The sequence below is a fragment of the Chiloscyllium punctatum genome, chromosome 45 (genome assembly GCF_047496795.1).
Source record: "Chiloscyllium punctatum isolate Juve2018m chromosome 45, sChiPun1.3, whole genome shotgun sequence".
In the NCBI taxonomy this organism is placed as follows: Eukaryota; Metazoa; Chordata; class Chondrichthyes; order Orectolobiformes; family Hemiscylliidae; genus Chiloscyllium; species Chiloscyllium punctatum.
In genome coordinates this window covers 6,823,905-6,848,726 of record NC_092783.1, presented here as the reverse complement: position 1 = coordinate 6,848,726, position 24,822 = coordinate 6,823,905, and the positions used below count along the sequence as shown (strand labels likewise).

Below are 24,822 nucleotides of genomic sequence, written 5' to 3'. Positions count from 1 at the left end.
TGACTCTGAAACGTTGTCACATGCACACTTGGCAAAATGAGAATTCTCCACAACACACCATTTCATTGTCTCCTTCACAAGATTAATCGCCTGCTGGCTGTCAGTTTACAGCAGTCTCTATCTGGCAGTGCAGCTACCTCCTGGAAACTTTAACAGTGGTGGGAACATGGCAAATGTTCATACTCATGTATTTTGGCAGCCCATCTACCTCCTTATTACAATCACTGTGGGGAAATTCTTCCCTCCACCATTGAAGGAAACTGTTTAAGGCAGTGTGCCTTTGCCAACTCTTTGAAAGAGCCACTCAAATCACTCCAAGCCCTGCCCTTTCTACATCACCATGCAAATGATTCCCCTTCAAATGTATGTCAACTTCTCTTCTAAAGTTATTATTGAACCTGCTTGTGCTAACCTTACCAGTGAATGCATTCCAGATCATAATAACTCACTGCTTAAAAGTAACATAACCTCTACTCGGACTTTTGTTAAATATCTTAAGTCTCTGTCCTCAAGTCACTAAACTTCCTGGCAGTTTTCGCTTTTGGAAATTCATTATATTGAACGCCTCAGAAAATTGACACTTCCAGGAAATTTCAAACCCCTCACCCCATAAAAGATTCTGTGTGTTAATCTGTGCGGCATCAAATTAAGATGTGGTTGGACTACAGTCACTGAAGAGTCCTAGTCCACTTGACCCTGGATTCGGGACAGGTCAGAAATTCAAATCTCTAGTGTTAGTTTATCAATCATTATGACCTCCCAATTGTTTACTTCACAGTTAAGCTGAGTATGTGAAAGCACTTTAAAATGTACAGAGAAGTCAGAAAATGGCAACAGGATTTTCTGAAGGTCACTTTTGAATATAAACGTGATTGAGGTTGAAGATGCGTTTTTTAGTGACTTACCTTCCTGCATGGTCAGTGGGATTGGCCTGCGTTCAATATCAGGTGCACTACATCCTTGTGGGATATCATCTGTAAATTCTATAATTGTGACTCCTGGGATTGATGATTTCCTTGTTTTGACACCTGGAGAGAGGCAGAACAAAATATATAGTTTCGCTAACAAAGGATGGAATCTAAAACCCTGCAATTCTTAATTCTTATTTTTGAGCAGTACTTTTAGAATGATCAGGATCTGGCAAAGAATGATGCAAGGCATGGAATTTTATTTTCATTACCAAATGGCACAGTCAGTTTTGAGAGAAATAAGGTTGGATCTTAAAAGGAGTATTGCCCACTGTTACGCTCCTTTCCTGAAAAGTAGATTGCCAGCCTGACTATCCCTCAGAGAGTTTAGCTATTTACAATCAACCTCGTCAGATATGTAGCAATATAGAGGAACCTCGATTATCCAAAGTCCAATTATCTGAAAATCGGATTATCCCAAGGAGACCTTGAGGTCCCAATAGAAACATTACATTAAAGACGTGTTTCCAACAGTGATCGTGTCTCTTGTATACAGAGATTAAACAGTCTCCAAGTGACTGACCTCCCGACCTCTCTCTGTCCCCACACTTTCCCTGGAGTTCTACACAAGGGTGTACCCTAAACCACCCCTTCCCCAGATAATCTCTCAAATATTGTCCTGTACAGGGCAGAGGTGGAACCTGTCAAAATTTTGCAGAAAAAAATGTGTGTGTGTGTGTGCGTGCACGTGTGGTGTGTGCGGTGTGTATGGTGTGTGTGGTGTGTGTGTGTACAGTGTGTGTGGTGTGTGTGGTGTGTGCAGTGTGTGGTGTGCGGTGTGTGTGGTGTGTGTGGTGTGTGTGTGCGGTGTGTGTGGTGTGTGTGTGTGGTGTAGGTGTGTAGTGTGCGTGGTGTGTGTGTGTGCGTGTGTGTGTGGTGTGTGCGGTGTGTATGGTGTGTGTGGTGTGTGTGTGCGGTGTGTGTGGTGTGTGTGTGTGTGATGTGGGTGTGTAGTGTGCGTGGTGTGTGTGTGTGTGTGGTGTGTGCGGTGTATGTGGTGTGTGTGGTGTGTGCGTGTGCGTATGGTGTATGGTGTGTGGGTGTGTGTGTGTGGTGTGTGTATGTGTGCATATGGTGTATGGTGTGTGGGTGTGTGTGTGTGGTGTGTGTATGTGTGCGTGTGCGTATGGTGTATGGTGTGTGGGTGTGTGTGTGTGGTGTGGGTGTGTAGTGTGGGTGTGTGCTGTGCATGTGCATATGGTGTGTGGTGTGTGTGTCGGGTGTGTGTTTGTGTGGTGTTTGTGTGGTGTGTGCGGTGTGTGTGTGGTGTGTGTGGTGTGCGTGGTGTGCGTGGGTGTGTGGTGTGTGTGTGTGTGTGGTGTGTGTGTGTGGTGTTTTGGCGTTCATTAGCAGAGGGGTGAATTCATGAGTCGTGAGGTGATGTTGCAGCTGTACAGGACTTTGGTTAGGCCACATTTGGAGTACTGTGTGCAGTTCTGGTCGCCTCACTTTAGGAAAGATGTGGAAGCTTTGGAGAGGGTGCAGAGGAGATTTACCAGGATGTTGCCTGGAATGGAGAATAGGTCGTACGAGGATAGGTTGAGAGTCCTCGGCCTTTTCTCACTGGAACGGCGAAGGATGAGGGGTGACTTGATAGAGGTTTATAAGATGATCAGGGGAATAGATAGAGTAGACAGTCAGAGACTTTTTCCCCGGGTACAACAGAGTGTTACAAGGGGTCATAAATTTAAGGTGAATGGTGGAAGGTATAGGGGGGATGTCAGGGGTAGGTTCTTTACCCAGAGAGTGGTGAAGGCATGGAATGCTCTGCCTGTGGGAGTGGCAGAGGCAGAATCATTAATGACCTTTAAGCGGCAATTGGATAGGTACATGGAAAGGTGCTTAAGCTAGGACAAATGTTCAACACAACATTGTGGGCCGAAGGGCTTGTTCTGTGCTGCATTGTTCTATGGTGTGCGTGGTGTGTGTGGTGTGCGTGTGCGTGTGGTGTGCATGTGCGTGTGGTGTGTGGTGTGGGTGTGTGTGTATGTGTGTGGTGTGTGTGGTGTGTGTGCAGTGTGTGTGTGTGCGGTGTGTGTGGTGTGTGTGGTGTGCATGGGCATGTGGTGTGTGGTGTGGGTGTGTGTGTATGTGTGTGGTGTGTGTGGTGTGTGTGCAGTGTGTGTGTGTGCGGTGTGTGTGGTGTGTGTGGTGTGCGTGGGCGTGTGGTGTGTGGGTGTGTGGTGTGTGTGTGTGTACGGTGTGTGTGGGGTGTGTGTGTGGTGTGTGTGTGTGGTGTGTGTGTGTTGTGTGTGTGGTGTGTGTGTGGGGGGGGTGTGTGTGTGGGGTGTTTGTGTGGTATGTGTATGTGGGGTGTGTGCGCGGTGTGTGTGTGCAGTGTGTGTAGTGTGTGTGTGTGTGTGGTGTGTGTGCGTGGTATGTGTGGTGTGGGGTGTGTGTGTGGTGTGCGCGGTGTGTGGTGGGTGTGTGTGTGGTGTGTGTGTGGGGTGTGTGTGGGTGGTGTGTGTGTGTGGTGTGTGTGTGTGGTATGTGTGGTGTGCGCGGTGTGTGCGGTGTGTGTGGGTGTCGTGTGTGTGTGGGGTGTGTGTGTGTGGTGAATGTGTGGTGTGTGTGCGTGGTGTGCGTGGTGTGTGTGTGTGGGGTGTGTGTGGGTGGTGTGGGTGTGGGGTGTGTGGGGTGTGTGTGTGTGGTGGGTGTGTGTGTGGTGTGTGTGTGGGGTGTGTGTGGGTGGTGTGTGTGTGGGTGGTGTGTGGGGTGTGTGTGTGTGGTATGTGTGGTGTGCGCGGTGTGTGCGGTGTGTGTGGGTGTCGTGTGTGTGTGTGTGTGTGGTGTGTGGTGTGTGGTGTGTGTGGGTGGTGTGTGTGTGTGGTGTGTGTGTGTGTGGTGTGTGCTGTGTGTGTGTGTGGGGTGTGTGTGTGTGTGTGTGTGGTGTGTTGTGTGTGTGTGGTGTGTGTGTGTGTGGTGTGTGTGGGGTGTGTGTGTGTGATATGTGTGGTGTGCGCGGTGTGTGCGGTGTGTGTGTGTGTCGCGCGTGTGTGTGGGGTGTGTGTGGGTGGTGTGTGTGTGGGGGGTGTGTGTGTGTGGTGTGTGTGTGGTATGTGTGTGTGTGCGCGGTGTGTGCGGTGTGTGTGTGTGTCGCGTGTGTGTGTGGGGTGTGTGTGGGTGGTGTGTGTGTGTGGGGTGTGTGTGTGTGGTGTGTGTGTGGTATGTGTGGTGTGTGCGGTGTGTGTGGGTGTCGTGTGTGTGTGTGTGTGTGTGTTGTGTGGTGTGTGTGTGGTGTGTGTGTGGTGTGTGTGTGTGTGGTACGTGTGGTGTGTGCGGTGTGTGCGGTGTGTGTGGGTGTCGTGTGTGTGTGTGTGTGTGTGTGTGTGTGTGTGTGTGTGGTGTGTGGTGTGTGTGGTGTGTGTGTGCGTGCAGTATTTGGAGACTTACCCCCACAAAGGCAGCAGCACCAGCTGCAGTCTTGTTGTTGGTGTACAGTCCGGCTGCCCCAGAGAGGGGGCGGTGTTGGACGGGGTCGCATGACCAGGGTGGTGTTGGGCGGTTGGGGTGGGCAGGGGGCAGGGGCACGTGCGCTGTGTGCTGCTGCAGTCTCCTGAATGGGGAGCAGACTTTAAAAACTCCAAGCCCCAGCGGAAAGGCATTTAATCGATTATCCGAATGAAATACTGTCCGCCTCTCTCATTCGGATAATCGAGGTTCCCCTGTATATCAGCAGCACAAGTGTAATTTGAACCCAGATTGTTCAGCCCAAAGGTAGGGACACTACCACTGAACCATCACAAGGCCCTTCAGCGGGAAAGCTATGTTAATTGGCTCACATTGTGATTTCTGCCTCCATTTTAGCAGTGGCCAATGCTCAGACTATAGGCAGCACCCAAAAAGAAAAAGGGGAGCATTGACTTCATTGTGAGTCCAGGATTTTGCTTAAGGTGAACAGGCAGATTCCTGCAAAAGGGGCTGGGGTTATGAAAGGTGGCAGGTGCTGCTTGCCCTCTGCATCCAGAATGTTGTATATACAATCCATGGATTCCTTAAAATAGGACTCTTTAAAGTGCAAGGTACACTAACAAGAAAATTATAGCGGAGGTGTAATGAAACTTTGAAGCAGCTATTCTTTGGTCACTCAAGGACCTCATTAGCCTAATGCACATACAGGGAATGGAAGGTCCCTCAGTGATAGTGTCCCAACCTCTAGGCTATGGAGACCTGGGTGCAAGTCCCACCTGCTGTAGAGGTGTGTAATAACATCTCTGAACATAGGAACAAAAAATAGGATTAAATAAAGGTTATCAAAATTAATGGGAGGTGTGAGCTCTGTCACATTCCCCAAAAACCGGAATATGGGAAACAGATTGGGGTGGATGACTGTTTTGGCTCACAGAACTTCATCACAGTCACAACATTGTGTACGCAAAATACACAGACTTCTTAAAAGATAACTCTCTGAAACGCAAGGTACAAATGCCACAAAAAGTCCTCGGTAGTCCTACTGTTTTAGTTTGATTTAAGCTCAATGCAACATCAAGATATTGTAAAATTCCATTTTAAAAATGTACAACATGAACATTACGCTATTGGAAATAGAAAAATCTTATTCTTCAATATATTTATCATTAGTCAGAAGTTGATGCTTTGCCCATGCTCTTATAAATATTTACCTGGTTTGGCACTATTTCTTGGCTGGTTCACTTTCTTCTCCATGTTTTGCTTATTACTCTTGACTTGCAATTATAATGTCAAAGCTCTGAATTGGAAAAACACAATGCAGATTAATATTGTACCTTTAATCTTATTAAATTGTTTCTGATGTAACCTTGAAGTGCTATTCATTGTGTTTAATGTAAATTGGATCACAGTTTGTATTGAAGATAAATTGCTCTCGCATTTGCTGCATCATTACCTTCATACTATGAATGAAATTTGAAATTGTAATTTTGAATCATGTGAAGCATATATAATCTCTCTTCAGTTCCTAGCAGCATATGGGGGTCGAAGAGTGTGGAGCTGGAAAAGCACAACAGGTCAGGGGCAAGAGAATCGACATTTCAGGCATAAGCCCTTCGTCAGGAATGTTGGGGGAAGGGTGCTGGGAGATAAATAGGCGGGTAGGTGTGGGGGGAAGGTAGCTAAAAAGGTGGGGTGTGATGGTGATAGGTCATAGGGGAGGGGTGAACCGGATAGGTGGGAAGAAAGATGGACAGGTACAACAGTTCAAGAGGGCAGTGCCAAGTTTGAGGGTTGGAACTGGGATGAGGTGGGGGGGGGGGGGGGGGGGGGGGAGGGGAGATGAGGAAACCAGTGAAGTTGATGTTGATGCCATGTGGTTGGAATGTCCTAAGGCAGAAGCTAAGGTGTTCTTCTGCCAGGCGTTGGGTGGCTTGGATTTGGTGGTGGAAGAGACCCAGGACTTGCATCCCTTGGCAGAGTAGGAGGGGGAGTTGAAGTGCCCAAAACGTCGATTGTCTTGCTCCTTGGATACTGCCTGCCCTGTTGTGCTTTTCCAGCGCCACACTTTTCGACTCTGATCACTGCAGTCCTCACGCTTTCCCAGCACTACATGTACAGTTACCAAAATTCAAAAGCATTCAATCTAATATTATAAATACTCTTCCGAAATTAACTGTGTACTGCTCAGTGTTTGAGAATGGATTATACTTTTCCCCAAATTACCGTCGCACATAAAAAAATCATAGACTCATTGATTTACTAAATAGTTGAAAGTTTCTTCTGTGATTTCCTTATTGTTTTCTTTTCATTCCCAATTATCCCAGGAAATGTATTGGGGAACTTCGAAGGTCTGTTCCCACATCAGACTAGTCAAATGTTTTTTGAGGTGATGTGAATGACATCAGTGGTTAATGTAAGCAGCACAAACAATCAATCAGGTATTCACATCAAAACACGATATTATATGAAGAATATCATCAACTAGAGGACTGGTATCTCAGATGCAGTCAAAGTTCAAATGTGTAATGCACAATAATATGGAAATGTGTGGAGGAGTGTATACAATTCATCAGTTACTTAAATAATCATAGAGTCATAGAGTCACAGAGATGTACAGCATGGAAACAGACCCATCGGTCCAACCCGTCCATGCCAACCAGACATCCCAACCCAATCTAGTCCCACCTGCCAGCATCTGGCCCATATCCCTCCAAACCCTTCCTATTCATATACCTATCCAAATGCCTCTTAAATGTTGCAGTTGTACCAGCCTCCACCACATCCTCTGGCAGCTCATTCCATACACATACCACCCTCTGCGTGAAAAAGTTGCCCCTTAGGTCTCTTTTATATCTTTCCCCTCTCACCCTAAACCTATGCCCTCTAGTTCTAGACTCCCCAACCCCAGGGAAAGGACATTGTCTATTTATCCTATCCATGCCCCTCATAATTTTGTAAACCTCTATAAGGTCACCCCTCAGCCTCCAACACTCCAGGGAAAACAGCCCCAGCCTGTTCAGCCTCTCCCTGTAGCTCAGATCCTCTAACCCTGGCAACATCCTTGTAAATCTTTTCTGAACCCTTTCAAGTTTCACAACATCTTTCCGATAGGAAGGAGATCAGAATTGCATGAAATTTTCCAACAGTGGCCTAACCAATGTCCTGTACAGCTGCAGCATGACCTCCCAACTCCTGTACTCAATACTCAATACTCAATCTGACTCATGAAGGAAAGCATACCAAACGCCTTCTTCACTATCCTGTCTACCTGCGATTCCACTTTCAAGGAGCCTATGAACCTGCACTCCAAGATCTCTTTGTTCAGCAACACTCCCTAGGACCTTACCATTAAGTGTATAAGTCCTGCTAACACTTGCTTTCCCAAAATGCAGCACCTCCATTTATCTGAATTAAACTCCATCTGCCACTTCTCAGCTCATTGGCCCATCTGGTCCAGATCCTGTTGCAATCTGAGGTAACCCTCGTCGCTGTCCACTACACCTCCAATTTTGGTGTCATCTGCAAACTTACTAACTGTACCTCTTATGCTCACATCCAAATCATTTATGTAAATGACAAAAAGTAGAGGACCCAGCACCGATCCTTGTGGCACTCCACTGGTCACAGGCCTCCAGTCTGAAAAACAAACCTCCACCACCACCCTCTGTCTTCTACCTTTGAGCCAGTTCTGTATCCAAATGGCTAGTTCTCCCTGTATTCCATGAGATCTAACCTTGCTAATCAGTCTCCCGTGGGGAACCTTGTCGAACACCTTACTGAAGTCCATATAGATCACATCTACTGTTCTGCCCTCATCAATCTTCTTTGTTACTTCTTCAAAAAACTCAATCAAGTTTGTGAGACATGATTTCCCACGCACAAAGCCATGTTGACTATCCCTAATCAGTCCTTGCCTTTCCAAATACATGTACATCCTGTCCCTCAGGATTCCCTCCAACAACTTGTCCACCATTGACGTCAGGCTCACCAGTCGATAGTTCCCTGGCTTGTCTTTACCGCCCTTCTTAAACAGTGGCACCATGTTTGCCAACCTCCAGTCTTCCGGCACGTCACCTGTGACTATCGATGATACAAATCCTTTCACTTGGTTTCAGAGCCCCATTCCCATAAATGAAACAAGCTATTTTGAAAGTGACAGTCTAATTTCAACCAATCCTTTCCTCAGTGAAGGATCATAATTCACTATCACCTCCAGATATGTGGGACCTTTGGGGTGAAGGAAACAATGGAGTTAGTTTGGTTTTGAATTTCCCTGCTCCTGTGCTCCTTTTGCTTAGTAGTGGGGCCACTGCATGGAACCAAATCAGTACCATTGATAGCACATGGTACTTGTTCTATTTGTCAGTCCTGATCCCTTGTGGTATTTGTCACCTCTGCCAGTATGTGGCTCAGTATAGGGGTCATTTCAGGTAGGTTGCTGCCATCATTCCTCTTTTGCCTGTTTTGTCTCCAGGACCTGTCTAATGATCAGAAATAGTGGATAGACTACTGGTGAGTCTAACGTAAGCTTGTTCAACAGGAGCCTATGGGCCACAATGCAGCCCATTGAGAGGCCCTGTCACAGCTACCAGGTCACTGGTCAACGCATAGTTATGTGTAGCTGGAAACTCTTGTAAGGATCTGCTCCTCCAAATCAGGGGAGGTTGATCTGTCATGTTTGCTGCCAATAGGTTCACTCTTGAGTAAGTGACAATGGTTTAATGGTGAGTGAATGTGGAAGGATTGGTGAGTGAGTGAAGGTGGATCATTGAGTGCGTGAATGAGGGTGGATCGTTAAGTGGGTGAGAGTGGATTGATGAGTCAGTCAGTATTGTTGAGTGAGCATGGTGGATTGGTGAGTAAGTGAGTGTGGATGATTTGGTGAGTGAATCAGTGAGTGAAGATTGTTGAGTGAATGGGTAAGTGAGGGTGGATTGGTGTGTGAGTATGCATTTGTGGGTTGGTTAATGAGGAAGTGAGTTAGTAAGTATTGTTGAGTCAGTGTGGATGAACTGGTGAGTAAATGAATGTGTATGGATTGGTAATGAATGAGAGTGAATTGGGGAATAAGTGCAGATTGGTGAGCGAGTGAGTGTGGAATTTATGGACAGATTGTGAGTTCAAAATAAATCTATCTCCCTATTCTCAAAACTTGTCTATTTGTTTTATTTTCCTTTTTTGACAGTTGAGGTCTATTTTACTCATTTCTTCTGTTTGTGCGCTCATCCTCTGATTTGATTTGATTCATTACTGTCACGTGTACCAAGGTACAGTGAAGGGTATTATCTTACATGTTTTATAGGCACTGTGTTTGAAACGCAGTAAAGTGGCAGTAAAAGTTAAAACAGAAGCTGGGATTATTTCACAAAAGGAAATAATTTGCAATACAAACACATTGACCATGAATTACAGAGGAAAGGGAGTGGGTCATTGCATGCAGGGATGCTTAAGTAAATATGGATGCATGGTTGGGTGAGTGTATCTAAGCCGTTCATACACCCACCCTTCACTGCTTCATCCTTCCCTAAGAACTAAAAGCAGGCTGGAAGAGAAGGAAAATCTGGCTGAAATGTAACCAGCTTTGAACATCCAATTCCAAGTAAATTCCATCAAGGAGTGTGCCCAACTACAGAGGAATCAAGATCAGTGTTGGTGAAACACAACTCCTTAACTCAGCTCTGGTCCCCAACATCTTCTCATATGATCAGGATTGGGGCAGGGACCTTTATCTGTCTCTAGCTCAGATTCTTAATGCAAAAGGTAAACTAAAAGATATTATCTGTTAACCGTGCTGTTTGACTTTATAAATGGTTATTTTATTAGTCACTCGTTTACAAGAACAGATTTTTAATTCAAAATCTAATTTATTTCTGAAATTTATGTTTGATGCCATTGTGGTAAACCATAACTTTTTGAAATTTGTGTACTGTCCATGCCACTTGTCCCTCTCCAAAAGAGAGAAAAACTGAAATGTGGCTCCCGTATACAAAAAGATTGGACGACTATGGTCAAAACAGAAGAGGTACTTATTTTTGTTTTAAAGAAAACAATCAACTTGGTTAAAAACAGCTCTGGAGTAAGTGAGACTTGAACACAGATCATTCTGTCTTAGCAATAAGAATGCTACCACTGTACTACAAGAGCCCCAGAGCATTTTGGTTTATTGATTGAGTACAACCGCACAATTAGTTAGAATTAATTAGTAAGGACTTGCAATTCAGGTTCATGTAGAATGCCCGGTCTCCACCCAATGACTGTGTATGATATCATCACATTGCATGGAGTTCAAGCAACTTGAATTTTTTTTTTCTGGACCATTACCTTCTACAACAGAAGCCACCCAGTCTAATAGCTGAGACAGTGAAATATTAATTACAATGACTAAAGGAGTTTGGAAAGGTTTGTGCCCAGCCTTAGGCTTACCAATGTTTAATATAAAACCTGATGTGACAGTTTTGGGAATAGCAGCAGTTTTAGGTTTTGATCTGCATAATTAGTTTGGTTGTGATTTCCCATTTTTTTGTGCAGGAGCCATTTGGAAGAAGTCACTACTCCTTAACAGGAAGACAAAGGAAACATTCCAGGTCTGCTGAACTGAGTCAAGAAAAACAAGCTGCAGTGATGTAGAAGTGAGATGAAGGAGATTCATTCACTCAGTGCTCATCCACCATTCTGAGCTGCATATGACAATGTATGTATTTTTGATATATATGTAGGATATTTGGAGCAATCTACTTTTTGCAATGTGACTTGGCTAGCTGAAAGAAGACAGAGGGTGGTGGTTGATTGGAAATGTCCATCCAGGAGTTCAGTTACTAGCGGTATACCACAGGGATCTGTTTTGGGGCCACTGCTGTTTGTCATTTTTCTAAATGACCTGGATGAGGGCATAGTAGGATGGGTTAGTAAATTTGCAGATGACATAAGGTCGGTGGAGTTGTGGATAGTGCTGAAGGATGTTGCAGGTTACAGAGGGACATAGATAAGCTGCAGAGCTGGGCTGAGAGGTGGCAAATGGAGGTTAATGCAGAAAAGTGTGAGGTGATTCACACTGGAAGGAGCAACAGGAATGAAGAATATTGGGCTAATGGTAAGATTCTTAGTAGTGTAGATGAGCAGTGTGTCCATATAAATAGATCCCTGAAAGTTGCCACCTAGGTTTATAGGGTTGTTGAGAAAGCATATGGCGTGTTAGCTTTTATTGGTAGAGTGATTGAGGTTTGGAGCCATACGGTCATGTTGCAGCTGTACAAAGGTCTGGGGCAGCCACAGTTGAGGTATTGTGCACAGTTCTGGTCACCTCATTATAGCAAGGATGTGGAAGCTTTGGAAAGGGTTCAGAGGAGATTAATTAGGATGTCGCCAGGTCTGGAGGGAAGGTCTTATGAGGAAAAGCTGAGGGACTTGGCGCTGTTTTCATTAGGGTGAATAAGGTTGAGAGGTGACTTATTTGAGACATAGAAGATAATCAGAGGGTTAGATAGGGTGGACAATGTTCAGACGGTGATGGCTAGCATGAAGGAACATAGCTTTAAATTGAGTGGTGATAGACATAGAACAGATGTCAGAGGTAGTTTCATTATTCAGAGAGGAGTAGAAGCGTGGAATGCCTTGCCTACCACAGTAGCAGCCTCGCCAACTTTAAGAGCATTTAAATGGTCATTGGATAAACGTATGGATGAAAATGGATTAGTGTAGGTGAGATGAGCTTCAGATTGGTTTCACAGTTCAGTGCAACATCGAGGGCCGAAGGGCCTGCACTGTGCTGTAATGTTCTATGTTCTATGACTTGCCACAGTCAACTTTGATGTATTTGCTTTTTGTATAGAGGCATAAAACCGAAGCCACTATAGCCAGTGCATGGAACCATAAGTTCTCCACTTTATACTTTTAAAGAGTACCAACGAAATTGGTCAATTTGATTTTGAGTTGCAGGGAAGGAACAAAATATTTAACTAGTAAATAAGTATGACTGTAAAGATACTTCAGTTCCGTGGATTTTTAAAAGTTAACCTGTTTAAACATGTTATGATACACCTCCTTGGTATCAAACCTTCTGACCCAGAGGTAAGGACAGTTCCACTACAGGTCTGTGTGATAATGATGACATTGAATCTAAATTGTAAGTAACTGGGAATTCTGAGACATTTTTTCTTGAAGCATCTTTGAGAAACAAAGCTGTTGATAAATTGTTTTGACTATTGAGCAAGGGCTCCAAATGTTTTCAATATAAATGGAATTTGCCAAATTGAATGGATTCTTATCAGTTTACACTGAATACAATATATCAAATTAAAACCCAGCTATACAATAAAATATCTTCAAAATCCAGGTACTGAATTAGGAATTTTGACAATTAATAATATGAAGACTTGCAAATAATCTTACACATTACCATAATATTCAAAGGCCTATTCATTCTATTTTTGCCTGTGACTTAGATGGTTGAATGACTTTGAGCTGCAGTTCAGCTCTTGTAAGAAATCTCGAATCACTTCTACATCCAAAAATATTCAGCTGCTTGGAGCTGCTACATATTTTAAGGTGTGAACCTTGTTGGAAATTGATGGATTTCATTACTTTATTCCTTAAAAAGTAGGAATTATTGATGTTGTTCAAGTTATAAACTTGCAGACAATCTGGATCATATCTACCTATCTATCCATATATCACTGTTACAATACTAGAGTGCTATGATGTAGTCAGCTAGCTATAAAACAAATGTTGTCTCTCCAAGTCAGTCATTCATTATATTAGCAGAGATTCACAGCCGATGTAGAGTTGTAAGTTGAGAAGAGCACATGGAGGATGAAACTCTGTTAAGCAAACAGATTTCAAAAGGTAAGCAAAATACTTGTTATTGATATATAAGTATTAATATGTGTTTTTTTAAGAATTTGTGGCTATTCATTTATCCTAAAGTGTGTAAAATGTGTTGAAACATATCTTGGTGCTACTCAATAATAAATATTTGCTCACATCCTTGTATAACTCAATTGCAGAGACTGTTTTTATGATAGTGAAGTGTAAATCAATTTTTAACCACCAGATGGCACCATATAGGAACAAAAGTCCAGAACGCCATCAGGTGTCAACATGTCTGTAGTTATCAGACTCATTAATGTAATAAAAATTTCACATCATTATTTGCAGTTGTTTTACTTGATACAGGTCGGAACAGTCGCATTGTAGCAACATTACGGGGCAAGCAATCTGGAGACTTGTCGACACGAGTTCAAAAAAATGAAATTCATTTAATTAGTTTGAGATAGAAAATTAATTTGTTCTCATGACAAAAATTACAATATTGATTGAAATAAAACAAGTGCACATGTTTCACAGTAGACAATCACTTGAAGTGAAAGGTTAAAGTCACTATTGTCTTACCTTATGGCATAGGGCTGCTCCCTCAGTAGGGAGGGATGACTGGTGGTGAGTTTAACCTGAGGGTCAGCACACCTCAGGCAAGGGAAATGGTTGAGGAGGAAAGTACGCCTAGTAACCTCAGGCAATGTGGGAATGGAACCTACACTGTTGGCATCACACAGCTTTTTAAACCAGCCATCCAGCGCACTCAGTTAACTGGCTTCTTAATGACTTTAGCAGTAAAATATGAAATAAAAGAACTGCACAATTCTGATTATTTCAGCAGACAAAACAATTATAATATTTTTGAAAAATACAGGCCTCATTAACTTACAAAACAGAAATAAAAGATCTGCTGCACTCAACATTTTGCACTAAGGATCACAGATTAGATGGTGCCATGTTGCTCTCAAGCAAATAGTTGAGAATTAAATTTTATTTGTGAATTTTGTGAAGGAGGGATGAGGCTGCCCTGAAGTCCATTTGTTTGAGGTCTTGTTTATGGAAATGCAATGGTCAAGAAGATACTGGATTGTCTCCTTCAGAGGAGACAACCTGCCATCCTCACCTGGTCTCATCTATGATCCACACAGCAGTGTGTTTGACTTTTACTTGTCTGGGTAAATAGCCTGGGTAGACAAGCAGGAGACTGGAAGAACACAGGAAGCCAGGCAGCATTAGGATGTGGTGAAGTCAATGCTCAACAATTCTAGCCTTTGACCCTAATATTTACAAATGTTACACTTCACTCGGGTAGCACATTGAAAATCAAATCCTGCTATTCCTGTAAATATCACAAAAGTTAAATAGATTTTTAAAATATGCACACTTTTTGAATTTACCTATTTTTGTAAACCCAGATCAACAGAAAGTGTGGACTGATTTTCCATATTTAACAATAATGACTTTATTATAATTAAAAACTCTAGCTACAATACTTACACACACACATACACTTGCACGCGCGCTGTAGTGCAGTGATCCCTGTCGATAGGGTTTGCTAGAATCTCTTTGTGCTGATCAAACCATACCCTCCTTCTTCAAGCCCTCTCACTTCTCTTTAGGAGACACAGGGTGGCTGGTTCACACTTATAAAGATTGATGACTTATTAATTAAGATTTACACTAATTGGTGACAAGCAATAAACCAGCTAGCTAAGTTTCTTTCACTTGTTGTTCATCACTGTGTTCTACACCTGCCCACATACAATATGGCTGCTGGGGAAAAATAAACACTGCTGCAGCTTGGCGATGGTGTGGGAGTAAAACAGAAAACAATATACAACTAGGAGATTAGAATCTCCTCAGTTGAGGATTGACTCTGAACTGCCTGGCCAAAGGCAGTCTACTGTGGGGAAAGACAATGCCTTCCTTTTCTTCTTTATTTTATGTTTTTTGTTTTCTCTTCTTTTATTAAGAAGAAACGTAAGAAAAAATAAGTAAAGCGGCAAGCTTCAAGTTTGAGATGCTTTTCACTGCAGAATAAAAGCAGCTCCCTGCCTTCCAATGTTTCCCCTGAGCACTCTCACACACCCGAGGTGATCAGCTCCTTATGAGTCAATCAGATAACTATTGGCAGGCAAGAGACCTTTGTTATCCATAATTGGTCACTAGGCCACAGATTAATCAGCTGCTAGTTGCTTGCTGAAACTTGATTTGTCCTTTTCCCGTGTCAGTCAACAATTAAAATATAGAAAAATAAAAAGCCACAATATTTACAATATCCCCAGAAAGTAAAAATATAAGTATTCATTAAAACAATCTAGCCCGCATGTAATGCCCAGATTCTGCCGTCAGTGTAAAAATAAGAACATTCGATACAGACTGCAATTAATTCTGCCTGTACACGTTTGGCAGTTAAAAATCACACAACACAGCGCATAGTCCAACAGGTGTTTTTGGGAGTACTAGCTTTCAGAGTGCTCATTATCTGATGAAAGAGCAGCACCCTGAAAGCTCCTTCATTCCTGATGAAGGGCTTACGCTCAAAATGTCGATTCTCCTGCTCCTCAGATGTTGCTTGACCAGCTGCGCTTTTCCAGCAACACACTCTTCAACTCTGATTTCCAGCATCTAACTTTCTCCATCATCAAAATGTAACAGCAATAGAGGTTTCCTTGAACTGAATGGCTTACTGGCCCTTTCCAGGACAGTAATGAGTTTGCCTCATTTCTCAATAGCTGAAGGCTAGATCAGGTAGGCTGGCACATGCTATCCATTGGATTTTTGCAATAATGCGCAACCAATTCAATGATTGCTGTGATCGAGACTATCTTTCATTTCCAGGTTTTGATTTGAATTTAAATTCTATTGACTGTAAGATTGCAATTTGAACCAGAGCTCCCAAAATATTTGCTTGGGTCCTAGGATTATTTGGTCGTTGATGTTTCCACAACACAACACTTTCCCTCTAGAAGAGGTCATCACAATTAATTCACTGAGCTTACGTGTTCTCAGGAAGGGTCACTCGACCATAGACATTAACCCTGATTCCTCTCCACAGATGCTGCCAGACCTGCTGGGCTTTTCCAGCAATTTCTATTCTTGTTACATATTTGGGTGTCAATGTGAGCCATGGCTTTTCTCACTACTCCTCAAAATACTGTGCACCAAACAGTTACTTCAGATTGATGCAAATACTATTAAGCATGTTCTGCAAAACCTGCAACTAGCATCACTGATGTATCCAACTGGAGTTTCTGCCTGGTCGTGCCCTTTCATTTAGTCAATGCAATGCATGTTTTTTAGGACAGGTTTTGTTCCATGCAAGTCTGGACATTTTTCCTAACGTTCCTCTTTCCCACTAGTTTTATTCTAAATGCTAGAAAAAGCCAAGAACCTCAAGTAAAAGCGAATTAGTAATCGTTGGAAGTTATTGTTCAATATTTTCATTTTCAGGCCTTCAAGGCAGCTCGAAAAATTAAATTCCTTCTTTTGGGGGAAAGGAATTGGCAGAGATGTTTTAAACGTTTGTGCCTATTATTTTAATTTATTAGAAAACTAACTAATATGACGAGTAAATAATTCTGTACAGGTTTTGTTTTTAAAATTTGGGTCTGAATTCTCACTTTGTGTTGTGGTAACTTATTGTATAGTCTTATTGTTTAATAAGGCTTAGAAGGAGAAAGGTATTCATAGGAGTTGTGTTATGTAGATATTTTGAACAATCTATTCAAACATATTATGATGTGTTTTCTGGAGCAGTGGGATTTAAACCTAGGCTTCCTGGCTCAGAGTTAGAAATATTACCACTGCTACAAGACCCTTAGAATTTATTTTTAGTTTCTTTTTGTAGAATCGCAACAGCGTGGAAACAGGCCATTCGGTCCAACAAGTCCACGCTGACTCTCCAAAGAACATCCCACCTCGACTCATCCTGAATTTCCCATGGCTAATCTACCTAACCTGCACATCTTTGGACTGTGGGAGGAAACAGGAGCACCTGGAAGAAATCCATGTAGACATGGGGACATGCAGACGGTTGCCCAAGGGTGGAATTGAACCCGGGTCTGCTGCACAGCAGTAGTGCTGACCCCTGAGCCACTGTGCTGTTGGGCTATTTAAAATGAGGCTATTCCATGGCAGTGCACTTGGTACTGATTAAATCTTCTACTTCTACTTAAAACTTCTTTATCAATGATTGTCCCTCCACTCTAAGATCAAAAATGGGAATGTTCATTGATTGTACAATGCTCAACACCATTCACAACTCCTTATGAAGTTATGCATGTCCATAAGCCACAAGGATAAACAAATAGCTCAATTGGATTCACAAACTCCACGTTATTCTGAACAAAGGCCCCAAAGGAATTTTTCACATCCAGCAGAGATTTTCCTGCATATCCACCCACCTCATTACTTCCGATGTGTTCTCCTCTACATTGGGGAGGCAGGACACCAACTCCCAAAATGTTTCATGGAACATCTCTGGGACACACAGATCCCCACTGCCCTGTGGCCAACCACTTCAACTCCCTTTCCCTCTCCATCTCGGATATGCAAGTCCTGGGCCACCTCCACCACTAAATCCAAGCCACCCGGTGCCTGGAGGAAAAACACTTCAACTTCCGCCTTGGGACCTTTCAACCACACGGCATCAACATCGACTTCACTAGTTTCCAAATATCCCCTCCCCCCACCTCATCCCAGACCTAACCCTCCAACTCGGCACTGCCTTTTTGACCTGTCCCACCTGTCCATCTTCCTTCTCACCTATCCGCACCACCCTCCCCACCAATGTTTTACAATTACCCTCCCACTCGAGCTACCTATCACCTTCTCAGCTACCTTACCCCAGCCCCAGCCCCACCCCCACCCCCACCACATTTTTGATGAAGGGCTATATGCTCCTTGGCTACTGCCTGACCTGCTGTACTCTTCCAGTGCCACACATTTCGACTCCTGAACAAGACAGGCATTATATTTGGATTCCATCCATCGCCTTAAGTATTCTCTCCCCATTATTAAAGCGCAGTGAGAGGAGTGTGTATCATTTACCAGATTCACTCCTGCAACTCACCAAGCCTCCATTATCTTACAAATATACAACTACTACCACCAAAAAGGACAAGGGTAGCAGATGCTTGGAAACATCATTATCTGCAAGTTCCCCTCCTGGCATTGAACCATCCTATGTAGAAGTTTATTGCCATTCTTTCATTATTTCTGGGTCAAAATCCCAGAACTTCCTTCCTAAAATAGTACTGTGGATGCTGCCATACCCCAAGTACTTACTGCGGTTCAAGGAGGTAGCTCAAAACAAACACCTCAAGAACAATTAAGGATGAACAATAAATGTTGGCCCTACCTGGGATTCAATATAGATTTTTAAAATGTTTTTTGTGTTTACGGATTTTCAGTTTCATTAATCAAGCTGTACCAAGTTAATACATTCAATTAGAAAGAATAAAATCAGAAATTACTGAAAAAAGTCAGCACGCCTGGTAGCATCTGTGGAGAGAAATCAGAGTTAAAGTTTTGGGTCGAGTGACCTTTCTTCAGAATTTCCGCATTAAAAAGAAATGTTTATTGTGCAGAAGATAGGTCGGGGCAAGGGGGTAAAGAGTAAATGATAAGTGGAGATAGAGCCCAATGAAAGACAAGAACAGTTACGCAGACAAAGGAGTTGGTAACAATCCAGCTAGGAGGGTGAATAGCTGTTAATAGGGACTGTTAGTAGCTAATAATGACATGGAGATGCCACTGTTGGACTGTGGTGTACAAAGTTAAAAATCACACAACACCAGGTTATAGTCCAACAGGTTTAATTGGAAACACACTAGCTTTCGGAGCGACGCTCCTTCATCAGGTACTCCACAACTGCCATAACCTGGTACTGTGTGATTTTTAACTTGGCTAATAACGGGGGTTGTGTGTAATAACAAACAATGTGGTTACAAGACCAGGTGTATAGCGCATGGGGTAGGATTATGGGAGAAGATACCTCAAGCCCTAATGTTGGTGATCTCAATAGTAATTCCAGAAGGCTGCAGAGTTCCCAAGCAGCAAATGAGGTCATGTTCTTTCAGCTTGTGCTGAGCTTCACTGGGGTATTGCAACTAGCCTGTGACAGAGATGTTGGCCAGGGAATAAGGTGGTGTGTTGAAGTGACAGGCAACTGAAAGCTCAGGATCTTTTTCTGCAGACAAAATGTAGGTGTTCTGCAAAGTGGTCCCCCAATCTACACTTCGTTTCCCCAGTATATAGGAGACCACATTGTGAATAGTGAATACAGTAGACTAGATTGTGTGAAATGCAGGTAAAATGAAGCTTCATCTGGAAGGTGTGTTTGGGCTCTTGGATACTGAGGATGGAAGAAGCAAGTGGGCAGAGGTTACATCCTCACACTTTTAGGGGAAGGTGTCATGGAGGAGTGATGGGAGTGAAGGAGGAGTGGACTAGGGTGCTCTGGAGAGAAGGTTCCTTGCTGAAAGCTGAAAATGGAGGGAAGGAGAACCTATATCTGATGATAGCATTCCGCTGAGGTGATTGAAATGACAGCTATTGATCCTCTGGATGTGGATGCTGCTGGGATGGAAGGTAAGGAAAGGGGGAATCCTATTGTTGTTGTGGGGGGAAAGAGAGGAGGTGAGGGCCGACGTGCGGGAGAAGGCTGAGGGCCCTGTCAACAACTGTGCTGGGGAATCCTCTGTTGAGGAAAAAAGGTGGACATTTCGGAGACTTCCTTGTTGAAGTTGGGATAATCAGAACAGACGCGGAGGAGACAGAGTAACTTAGAGAATAGAATAGAACATTTACACGAAGCAGGGTTTGATGATGTATCATCAAGGTAACTGTGGGAGACAGTGGGTTTACAATGAATATTGGTGGCAACAGATGTCAAGGAAGGGAAGGGAAGAGTTCAAAATGGACCAGATGAAGGTGAGAGTGGGGTGGAAATTGGAAACAAAATTGATAAAATGTTTCCACTTCCGGATGAAAGAGGGAAGCAGCAGCGATTTTATCGTCGATATATCGGAGAAAGAGTTTTGAGTGGGACTGGATTATTCCATGTACCTCACAAAGAGACAGGCATAACTGGGGCCCATGTGGGTACCCATGGCCACACCTTTGATCCAAAGAAAGTGAGAGGAGCCAAAAGAGAAGTTGTTCAGTGTGAGGATGAGCTTGGCCAGGCAGAGGATGGTGGTGGATTGGGAATAGTAAAAGCCTTTTCAGCAGGAAGAAGCAGAGAGTCCTAAGACTATCCTGATGGGGGATGGATGTGTATAAGGACTACACATCCATGGTAAAGACAAGGTGGCTGGAGCCTGCAAACTGGAAATTCTGAAACTGAGGTAAAGCATCAGAGGAATCATGGGTGTATGTGGGCAGGGATTGGACCGGGGAGAAAAACTCAAGTTGAGTTAGGAAGAGATTAGTTTGGTGGGGCAGGAACAGGCAGAAGCAATGAGTCTGCCCGGGCAGTCCTGTTTGTGGATTTTCAGAAGGAGATAGAAGGGAGTAGTGTGGGAACGGAGGGCTATCAGCTTTGAGGCAGTGTCAGGGGAGATCAGCAGATAAAATGAGTTAAGTCACTGCGATGGATATGGTCGCCTGATGTTTCATGTTGGGGTCAAGATCCAGGAGGAGATACGAGGAGGTGGCTGAGAGCTGGCATTCAGCCTCAACAATGTCTCAGAGGTCAGTCCACCAAACAACAATAGCAGCACCCTTGTCAGCAGCTTAATGACAAAGTCAGGATTGGATCTGAGAGTATGGAGTGCAGCGGTTCCTAGGAGATAAGTTGGAATGGATGAGGGGAGAGGTGCAGAGAAATTGAGGGTTCCAGTGTCACATTGACCATTCTCAATGGACAGGTCAAGAGGAGGTAAAAGGTGATAAGTGGGGGTCCAGGGGAGTGAAAATGTTGGAGGTGGTTGAAGTGGTATGTGAGGTGGGGAGAGGACTCTTATCAAAAGAAATGGGCATGGCACTGTAGTTGACAGGGACCTCAGCTGGGTCCAACCCATCTCCCACAGTTCCCACAGTAACCTCTCAGCAGATTTTGTGTTTGACATCGTGGAAATGATTCAGGCAGAAACTTAAGGAAAATAAGCACTTTCCAGGAGAGGTCAAATTTTAATTAAGTTGAAGGTCAGTGCAATCAATCTTTTATAAATTCTTTCATGAAAATAAACTAGTTGAGCAACAAGAATTTACCTTTAGATTTTACATTGTAGCTTTTGGTCTCATACCAATTATAGAGTCAAAGAGTTGGACAGCACGGAAACAGACACTTCAGTCCAACTCATCCATGCTGACCAGATATCCTACATTAATTTAGTCTCATTTGTCAGCATTTGGCTTTTATCCCTCTAAACTCTTCCTATTGAATATTGTAATTGTACCAGCCTCCACCACCTCCTCTGGCAGCTCACTCCATACACGCCCCGCCCGATACATGAAAGATTTGCCACTTAGGTAACTTTTAAATTGATCCCCTCTCACCTTAAACCTTTGCTGCTGAGTTTTGGACTCCCCTATTTTGGCTATTCATCCTATTTATGCCCCATATGATTTTATAAACCACAATAAGGTCACCCCTCAGTGTCCAGGGAAAATAGCCCCAGCCCATTCAGCCTCTCCCTATAACTCACCCCTCAAAGCCTGGCGACATCCTTGTAAGTCTTTTCTGAATCCTTTCAAGTTTCAAAACATCTTTCCTATAGCACAGAGACCAGAATTGAGCGCAGTATTCCAAAAGTGGCCGAACCGATGTCCCGTGCAGCTGCAACATGATATCCCAACTCTTATACTGAGTTCCAAATGCTTTCTTCAAATTCTATCCTTTCTGTCCATTTTAAATCTGAATTACAATTAATTATCTGAATTTGTTGCTGTTATCCTATTTCTCACATTTCTTTAACACGAAGAATCTGCCAGAAAATCCAATTGTTCCACAGCAATAACCTAAATACTTATCCCATGCAATTCCTGCAGAAAGATATCTTACTCATCATCTATTATTGCCATTTGTTAAAAGCAGCCATTTAAAGGAACTTTCCATGATTTATTCTGGAATTGAAAAGCAAACATTACTTGAAATTATCACGTTATACCACACTATTTTCTAACTCACGGTAATTTTGCTTCACTCTGCCAAAGGTTTGTGCTTCTTCTTTTCTTTATAAATTAATATTATTGTATGTCCTTTTTCCACGGGAAGTAGACAGCTTGTTTCTTAATGGACGAATGTGCTTCATCGGACTTGAGTCCCTAGTAAATACCAATGGTTTATGGTCCTTGCCAATAGATTTGTCAGGGATATGAAGCAAGAGTTATCAAATTTCTTCCAGCTATTGGTGGATAGCGTCTACTTTCAATCTTTCACACCCTCTGTGCCCTCAGACTATAGGTAGACGGCAGCTGCTAATCTAAGAGGAGTGATGTTTGGTCACTGGACTGAGCTCTATGCAACTAATGGCGCCAAGGGTATGAAACATGTACACTTGATGTACATAGACAAAACTCTAATTATTACCAAGTATTGTTTCATGTTTGTTGCTGTGAACGCAGCTAAAAATATTATCCTTTACGTTTTGCATGTTCAAATGATCTGATGAATCACGTGGAAACATTTGAACCCATTAACAGACACATAACCTGTAAAAATCTATTTGCTTTGTGCCACTTGACCTGGTCAGAATTAGAACTTCATTTTCAGAAGCTCAAATGCACGTTCATTTATTTTTCCTGATGAGCAGATTGTTTTGGTTATATTGCCTCAGTTTGAGGATTAGCTAAGGGACTAAGGAGTCATCTCTTCAAGTGGTATCTCTTGTCCCAAGGATCCATCCACAATGATCTGCAGCAACCATGGACGCATAGATGATAACGATGTTATGATCATCTCCAAGTGAATAAGTGTAAATATTGAAGAAGTTCTTATTGTGGTCAGACCTGTTGAATGTTGAGTGAGTGGGTGCTGATGAATTGCATCAAGTGATCACAGAGTGGACAGAGCAAATGCAGGTTATGGCGGCAAACTCACTAGACACTCTGAGCCTTCATTTGTCATGAACTGAACATAATGTCCAGATTTATCAGATAGGGTACCAGTGACCTGCGAGATGCATTGGTGCACAGCTTGATCTTGGAAGTAACCAGAAGTGAAGAAGTTCAAGGCCACAATGACCTTGACTGTACAGTAGGTCATGGTGATCCATGTTGAACACCTCAAGGTCCTCCATAATGAGAACATGATTGTTTATGATCATTTGCCTGTCGAGTCGCAGTCTCGTGCTGCCCCAGTTTTTGGTCATGTCGAGGTGGCCCTTTCTTTGGGGGTCGATGCAATATTGAGAATGGAACCATCTTCTTGCTCAGCCCTTCTGCCCTGTCAGCTTAATCACCAGGGTTCTGGTGTTCCTGTGGACAATATTACCTCTCAGTGCCAATGTGTCTAAAATCTGAGTCATGTCCTCATTTTCAGATGCTATCTTCCTTGTATCCAAGTACTCCCTTAATTTTCCCTCAGTGGCTTTGCCTCCAGCTCATAGGTTCTGCCAATGGAGAAGAGTAATGAATCAATATTCATTGTACTCAATGCCCACTCTGCCCACAAGCCACACTGCACCAAAGGCACATGTTACTCTATTTCTTCAGTTTCCTTGTTAGCATTCACTTTTGTGGGTCAATGTTAGTTCCATCCAGAGCCATTGGCTGAATTTCCTCAGTATACCCACCTCCCTTCTGTCCTAACAGTGTGTGTAGACTGTGGGTCCTATGAAAATCTGAAATCATCCAATTATTAATGAATGAGCTCTACAATGACCCCTGCCTAATCTTAGATTTGATGGGACTTAAACAAGACTCATCATCCTCACCCCTCCAGCTGCCCCACTCCCCCAACCTTGTAAATATGCTGGCATAGGGAATGGCATTGGAACATCCAAAAGCTGGTTGGCATATATGCACTCCTGTTGAGGGGCTTATGTCTGAAACGTCATTCTCCTGCCCCTCGGAAGCTGCCTGACCTGCTGTGCTTTTCCAGCACCACACTCTTGACTCTGATCTCCAGCATCTGCAGTCCCCACTTTCTCCATATGTGCATTCAGACCCTATTTGCTCAATGTCCATCACCAGCACTAAATGCCTTAATTAAACAAGTGCCTTCTTTTTCCCTCAAAGAAGTTGCTCTATTCTGAGGTGTCCACAATTTTGCTTCAACAACTAAACAACTAAAGGTTAGCTTTTTAAAAAGAAACCCTCCTGTCGAGATAGAAAAAGGTGGAGTGCCAATTCCACTGCCTAGTCTCTGATGTATCTCTGTGCCACTGCCAGTGGGTGCTTTGAGAAAGCATTAGTGAATATATAGGCACATCCAAAGTGGTGCACTGGAAAAAAAACTGGATGGTCCTTCTGTGTATTTAATACAATGTGGTCACATACAAATTACATAAGTCTAGAGGATTACTGCCTAACCAGAGAATAAGTAGCTGTAAATAATAGCTGAACTGGTATTATCACACATTGGCTAACGCTATATGACATTAGATTCTCGTGCTTGGCTGAAAATAACCCAAAACTTCACCTTAGGATCCTCTGACTGAATGAGTTTGATGGAGTCAACATA

General features: G+C 43.2%; 1 protein-coding gene across 1 annotated transcript in view; it reads right to left on the bottom strand.

Moving 5' to 3' along the window:
• LOC140467057 (immunoglobulin-like and fibronectin type III domain-containing protein 1) overlaps positions 1 to 22,447 on the bottom strand; it is an 80,821-nt gene extending 58,374 nt beyond the window's left edge. The window contains exons 1-3 of the mRNA XM_072563119.1: positions 22,327 to 22,447; positions 5,591 to 5,676; positions 906 to 1,028 (exon numbers count right to left, since the gene is read on the bottom strand). Coding sequence (XP_072419220.1) covers positions 906 to 1,028; positions 5,591 to 5,633 — 166 coding nt within the window. The 5' untranslated portion in view covers positions 5,634 to 5,676; positions 22,327 to 22,447. The remainder of the gene's footprint in view (positions 1 to 905; positions 1,029 to 5,590; positions 5,677 to 22,326) is intronic.
• Positions 22,448 to 24,822: the final 2,375 nt, after the last annotated feature.